The sequence below is a fragment of the Primulina huaijiensis genome, chromosome 13, assembly GCF_012295235.1.
Source record: "Primulina huaijiensis isolate GDHJ02 chromosome 13, ASM1229523v2, whole genome shotgun sequence".
Classification (NCBI taxonomy): Eukaryota; Viridiplantae; Streptophyta; class Magnoliopsida; order Lamiales; family Gesneriaceae; genus Primulina; species Primulina huaijiensis.
In genome coordinates, this window is record NC_133318.1 from 6,145,446 (window position 1) to 6,153,148 (window position 7,703).

The window sequence follows — 7,703 nt, forward strand, 5'->3', positions numbered from 1 at the left end:
TAAAACCCTAGGCCTTGCACCAGCCTTCCTCCAAGCCATATAGGACCCCTGGACGTGCCCTAACAGCAGCTAAGAGCCATGTTCTTCTAGGAACCCAATTCGAAAACCCTAGCCTTCCTTAGCCCCAATTTTTGTCCATCTTTGTCACCCTATTTGTCCAGCCTTTAAACATGCACATAAGGGTCGTTAAACATGTTGAAAAACATCCCTACCCATTGTCCTACCATGGCAGCCCTTTTATGCATCATGAAAAAGAGTTTTAAAAGATGAAAACACTAGTTTTGTGCATGTATAGCAACAAAAACAAAAATATATAAAGTGTATAATGTTTTTCATGCAATAATGTATCAAACATATAATATAGTGTGAAAGATGAGTGAAGGAAGATTAAGGCGTGCCTTTGTGTATATTACGCATGAAAATGATTTGCAATTTGAGGACATCGACGCGGGGAGGACATTGCTGAATTTTTTCTCCAAGTTCACTTGAAAACCCTTAGTTGTGTGTGTGTGTGTGTGTGTGGCCGTGTGCTTCAGCTAGGAAGAGTCCTAGTATTTCTTTTAGGGTGAGAAGCGTGAGTTGTGTAGGGTTTGGGAAGGGTTTTTGGCATTATTTATTAATTAAAACTAATGGTGCAAGCTTATGCCCATTAAACTAGTATATTAGGCCCATTAAGTCCATTAATTAATATTTAAAATATTTTGTTTAGGAAAGTTTGTGAAATATTAGCCGAGTTATCAAAAAGTTTCTATTTTTATCGAAAATCGATTACCAGTTTAAAATACGACTCGACGTATAAAAACATCTCAAAACACCTCATATTCGAAAATTCCATTTAAATACACCACACATTAAACAATTATAAATAATTATTTAATAAAAATATTTTTCTCTCATATGGTCCCCGGTCTTCGTTCCTCTATCGCGTCTCGAATAGCCTTTAAAAAACAGTTTTATGTATTCATGTAGAAATGTACATTTTAAACATGCAAACACGTACACCATATTAAATTTATGCAATTAAAACCATTTAATTAGTCATTTTTCATTTTCCCCATATTTGCATGCAGTTAGGTTATGTTATCGTATTTTTGGACATTACAAATAATTTTTGGGTATTATAGTGGATTATAGAGAATTATAATTGTATTACAGGTGTTATAAGTGTATGTCGTGAAACACAAAGAATATAGATATTAAAAATAAGATTTAATCAACAATATTTTTATTTTTGGTTTTATCGTAAGACACAAATACTTTTTGGTTCTACAATTGCTATTGTATTGGAAAGTTTGGGGAGTTTGTACTTTAGATTTCAGAATTTTAGTAAGATATTTGAGGGGAAAAATGATTGAAGGAGAAAATCAGTAAATGAAAATCCTTTATATTAGGATATTAGGCATAAACTACTGAAATAATATTATGAAGGAATCGAGGAATACAAACTAAGAATATCGGAGTTCGTATAATTTTTGTAAGCTTCAATTCATAGGATTTGATAAAAATATTATTTGGGGATCATACGAGGTAATTGCGAAATTTGGGAAAGTAAGTTAAAATAAAGAATGTTATTTTGGGTATTTTGGGTTGACACTGCGATTGCTATGACTACTAAAGTTTAGAAACCTCTATTTTTGAATTTTGTCGCTAAACCTTGTAAGGATGAATACATTTGTGGAATTGTTAAGAAATAACTTAGAAGGTCATAAAATATTTATTTTTGCGGATAGTGAAATTTTGAATCCAGGTTCTAATTAGTGATTATGAGTAGAGTTGTTGTCAGAAAACATTTATTGTATATGTTAGGATTTTAAAAATGCTAAATAGTTAAATGGGATATGTAGGATCTTAAATTATTTGACTACAATAAATTAAGGAATGACATTTCTAGATTAAGGAAATTACTCTAATTTTTGAGATAACTACCTTGTGTAAAATAAGTCACAGAACATAGATAGACATCGAGGAAAGAGTAGCATAATAAGTTTGCATTTATACGATACTAAGATTAAATTATATTGGAAGGTGGATAAAAAATTTTTTCCCTAGAGTGTTAAGATTTTTGTAAGTGTAAGGTCATTTGACATAATATTGAGTTACGAGGTTACATATACGTGTTTGATTTGATAGCGGGATTTAGAATGAAAACATAATATGAAATGGTGACTCGATAGACTTGAATCATTTAAATACTTTGAATGCTTGAGATTTAAGAAGAAAAAAAATTGATGATAATGTTAAGGACAATATGTTTGGCATATACATGAATGAAATTTTAGTGAAGTATCAGCTATTAAGGTGTTTTATAATCATGAATACAATATAATGACTTTGGATCGAAATTGGGTTTGACAATAGGAATATATTTTGGGAAAATTAAATTATACGATCAAGACGACTTAAGGTGTCAAAGTATTTATTTTAACCTTTGACATCTTCTATTGAAGATAGAACTGTAGATGACATGATTTTATTGTATTCTTGATTCTTTTATAATCATTCTTTAAACAAGCAATATTTGACTTTTCATTTCCCTTCATATTATCACAGAAATATTATTTTTTTTTTTAGGCAAGTGAGATTAGTTTATCGATCAGACAAAGACGATGTTATGAATTTGCATGAGAAATGGCATATTGGTTATAAAAAAATCAGAAGTTTGTTGGCTGATATACTATGGATTTTGGAAACATGATATTTTTATTTCTTATTTTTGTAAATCAATTCAGAAAAGGTTTATATATTTTCTTCCTAATTATAAAAAAAAATAAAACCGTATTAATCAATATTGCATTACAATTTACATAAAACTACACAAATCAATCATTTCTGCTAATTATTATAAACATGTTTATATATGATTTTAAAATGATTTTTTAAACCATATGATTCAATAAATCGATTTAAAATAATTTAAAAATAAAAAGGCGTGCAATAATTAACACACCTAAAAAGACGAAAAAATAAAGATCTTGATAAATATAAACTTGATAAATATAAATAGTAGTTCTCTTATGAAACGGTCTCATGAATCTTTATCTGTGAGACGGATCAACCCTACCGATATTCATGATAAAAAGTAATACTCTTAGTATAAAAAGTAATACTTTTTCATGGATGACCCAAATAAGAGATCCGTCTCACAAAATATGACCCGTGAGACCGTCTCATACAAGTTTTTGTCAAATATAAAAACAACTTTATATCTACAAAGAACGAACATTTCTTTCACGTACCAAATTCCGCGTGGGCCATTTTCTTGCATTATATCATTATGTGTTGGCCCCTACTCATAACAGTTGATGCTCCCATACATCTAGTTAACATCACACAATAGATATGTTAATAAATATTACACCAATCTACGGAAGACGTGAGGCAATTGGTATATAAATTTTAGCATTTGCTCGAAAACATGATCCTTTTTCCCTTGAGAAATAAGGCTCTTCATTCTCCCATACACAAAGAGTGTATTACACATACCCTGCTCATACGACAATGCAAAAATATAAAAACGTCGTGCGACATATTTTCAAAACAAAGAGTTCCATTGACAGGTAAAGAAATTTCAAAAACCTACGAAGATTATGTGCTTTTGCTCAAATACAATACATGAGCTTTTGAGTAACGTGTAAATAGTAGCAGTGCATAAACTTCCTCAAGCATCAGCAGCATTCTCCACAGGTGCAGCCACCTGAACCCCGTTTGACTTAGCACGCTTGGCCTCGTAGTCTTTCACAGCAGCCTTTATTGCATCTTCAGCAAGCATGCTGCAGTGGAGTTTCACAGGTGGAAGAGAAAGATGTTTTGCAATTTCCCTGTATTTCAAGGATCATCAAGTAAAAACTCATTCACTATACATAAGAGAAAAGGAAGGATGTATGAAATTGTGGGGTAAAATAAATGGTCTGTAGCAAAAAATCATGCACCACCATCATGTAATCCAAGTCAACAAAGATATGCTTGCCATTAACAAATAAGTATTTTTTATTATGGACTCACAAGGCCAATAGCAAAACAATAGGAATATAACCAAAATATGTAAACATGACAAAATTTGTTTGGCTGAGTCAATTATTGCTCACTGCAGCAAATTTCTAACATTTTTAAATCCAACCGGTTAGAAGCCTAATATTATCTACATATCCAACAACTACTGAAACAGATGCTTTGCTAGTTGAAATACACCCATAACAGTATTCAGAAAGAAGAATAAGATTTCTTGATTGTCGAGTATCTGAAGGGCTCCACAAGGTAAAACCAAGCAATCCTACCACCAGAAAATATCGTATCTCAACCATTTTGACAAAATTAAATGGATCTTACACTCCTTGCTCGTTTTCTATTTCTTTATACTCTATGCAGATCATAAAATAAGCAAAGAAATATTTCTGTTGTCTAACAGCCAAACTATCACTCAAGCCCTGGAAGGTACAAGCTTAGAGCTTCCACCTGCGGGCAATCCAGAGAAACCTTCATTAGAGGATTAACAACATTCCAACACGAGTAGTATACAAAGTCCAATGAAATAGTATCCTTTTCTATAATGGATCTACCCAGATAAATAATCAATCATGAAAATTGGATTTGAGGACTTCAGATTCAGAAAATTTGAACAAAAAGAAAAACAAAGCAATGGGCATAAAAGTAACAAAAAAGAGAAAAGAACACTCGACTGCTACTTCAAAATTTTCATTTGCCAATATTCTTACCCAACTTCATTTATGCATTACATTAAACTCGCAATAAACAGAGGAACATGGCTCTTCTACTTATGTTCCATCATGATCACCTCAAGGAATGCGGTCAATACATAAGTCATGAAGAAATACAACAAAAGCCTTACTAGACCATGAAATAATTCTACAAATAGAGCAAAACATCTAATAAGAAAAAAATAGTAAAACTATCTAGTGAAAAATGGAGGAGCTAGGAGGGAAGTGGCGAATTTGTAATCAAAATATATCAAAGGAGGAGAGAGACATCCACCTTTGGGACGATGTATTGCAAAAACAGCGCATGTTTGGCAAAGCAAACGTTACAAAGTAGAAAGTAATCAAGTACCACATATCAGTCCACTCAATACACGAGTTCATGGGATAAACAGAAAAATACAACACATAGAGATGCAGTCAGTAGAACAAGGAAAAGAGTCAGACTCACGTATTCTTAATTGACAGGACTTCCTCCATCTGTTTACCTTTCACCCATTCGGTTGCTGAAAGAAAAATTACAAATTGTTTAACTAAAACCACTACCAAAGCCAAAGTCAATTAGTGGAAACACCAGGATGAACATAGCACCCACAGAGACAGTAATTGTAGTACTAGCTAGCTATAACTCGCAACTCTATATCACATGAAGTGAGATGAAGCATTCAGATATGCCTTTATACACAAACATGATCTGTTATATGTATACATTGCCAGGAAAATCAAAACACGAAAACCTAGCTCATAAAGACAAGATTCTATTTTTATTTAATGAAGGCAGCATGAATCAACAAATAATCGATTTCATCCACTAGCGTACCAACGGAAGAAGAGGCGATTGCAGAGCCGCACCCAAAGGTCTTAAAACAAGCATCGACAATTTTCCCGCTTTCCTCATCGACCTTAATCTGCAATTTCATGACGTCTCCACAAGCAGGGGCTCCCACGAGCCCCGTCCCGATATTCGGATCGCTCTTATCGAACGATCCGACGTTCCTCGGGTTGTTGTAGTGATCCACCACTCTCTCGTGGTACATGCGAACCGCGACCGTCGCCGGAGGTCGCAGGCCTTGGCCGATAATCCTATTAGCTACGTGCCTCAACATTTTGGGATTAATTCGATCGAAATGAATTTCTCAAACTTATAGGGTTTGGCCTATTTGGAAAAATAATAACGGTTTGACCCGTTTTCTGCTTTATCTACCGCAATAATATTTAGGCCCATCACATATCTACATATATGAAAGCACCAAAAATCTAAAATGGGTCTGTTTTTGTACCGTTCTTGGTCACAAAAATTACACGTGTTTTGTTCTGGGGCGTCCACCCAAACACAAGTATGCGCTGTCAAGGGAAGGGTTCTTGTTTCAGAGTAGTTGTGACCGACTCTCTCTTTTCCTTCGCTTTCTTTCACTCAAGGGAAGGTTGCTTGTTTCAGAATTGTTGTAACCAGGCCTTTCTTCTCCTTCGCCTTCTTTCACTCCCACCTGCCTGCGACCCTTCACTCCCAAATTTTCCCTCTTCTCAGTCTCGTACGCCGTCTGTTCTCTTTTTCCTCGCCGTTTGCCTTTCGCCTTCCTTTGTCCGTCGTTCCGTCTTTTGCCCTGGAGATACGTTGTTCGCCCTCTTCTCAGCCACTTTCTATTTCCTGTTTTCCTATGTTCGTCGTTTTGTCTGCGGCGCGATTTCCTTTGTTTTGGAAAGCGACAATCCGGTGCGTGTTTTCCTTGTTCGAACATGATGCTTTGCTTGTGTTATACCTGGTATCGTGCTATATTTTGTGCCTTCGAATGTGTCGCTCGCATGTGCGTAGTGTTTTGGAAATTGTTGGATGGTTTAAGTTAATTTAGTGCTGTTGTTTCGGTGTTTTAGCAGAGGTTTCTTCTTTGTTCTTTGTTATGCTCTTTGTTTCCTACTCAACCTACCAAAGGAAAGGCTTTGTCGCACCTCTGTGTGGGCAACTAACCTCTTCGTTCGATTTTTTTTGGGATAATTCGTTCTGCCTTCTCGATTATTTGTAGTTCATCTGTTTTTAATGATTGCTCGCTTATGCTTTCTAATTTTTCCGTTTTTTGGTGCCTGCGTTGACGCTTAGCTTTAGCAGCCAAATCATCTAGCTTGGATTTGATATAAGGGATTTATAGTTTTTGTTGTGCGTGTCAAAGAGTTTTAGTGTATTCGTTGTTGACGTGCAAGATTCGATTTTGATACATTCGACGGAATTAACCATTTTAAACAGTGTATTACTTTTCACTTTTTTCATAGAGAGAAAGTTCCGTTTCTTCTGTTTTTAGAAAGGTAAAATATTGTGCTTTTAGGGAAAAATGAAAACTTCAGGTTTAGTTTGCTTTATGGGTTATGCTTACAAATTATTTTGTTTGCTAAGCACCCGCTGACTTGTCATTTTGCTTCTGGTAACTATTTTGTTATTTTGTTGATATGTAGGTTCAATTTAGGCTTCCTACATTGAAATAGTTGTGTTCTCATTAAAAAGCTTCAACAAATAAAACATATGGCCATTCCTTCCACTCGCACCGCGTACAGGTTTGATCTTTCATTACTGATTTATTAGCTCAGATTCCAGCGTTCTTGGTATGTTGTTATATATTCTGATTTTTATGTTCATGTTTGTTATTATAGAAAGCTTTTAATTATTAGTTTTTGTGTTGCCAAATCATAAGTTTTAATTCCCTTTGTTTTTTTGCTTTCTCTTGTCATAGCTATAGCTAGCTTTATTTTACATTTTCTTATATCAGAAGGCTAATAATATTAATTTCGGCTATTTTGAATTGCTTGAGCTTATAAGTTAGCCACGATGCCGCGACAAAGAAAAGAAAACCCGGTAGATATAAACAGGACTAATAACTCTCGAAAGCGAAAATATGCTTGTCCAAATGACCATAGGTTAGAAAAAAAATTCGTCGACGCAAAAAAAATAAACTACATGATCTGCCCAAGGTTGATGTAGAAAATACTATGACTGACCTATTA

At 34.3% G+C, this 7,703-nt stretch overlaps 1 protein-coding gene across 1 annotated transcript; it reads right to left on the reverse strand.

Annotated features, from left to right (window-relative positions):
* Window positions 1-3,382: 3,382 nt before the first annotated feature.
* On the reverse strand, window positions 3,383-5,887 carry LOC140990844 (iron-sulfur cluster assembly protein 1-like). The gene is made up of 3 exons (XM_073460666.1): window positions 5,533-5,887; window positions 5,164-5,218; window positions 3,383-3,818 (listed from the first exon to the last, which is right to left on the reverse strand). Exons 1-3 carry the CDS (start codon window positions 5,816-5,818, stop codon window positions 3,659-3,661), a joined length of 501 nt encoding a protein of 166 aa, XP_073316767.1. The 5' UTR covers window positions 5,819-5,887; the 3' UTR covers window positions 3,383-3,658.
* Between the last annotated feature and the right edge of the window lie 1,816 nt (window positions 5,888-7,703).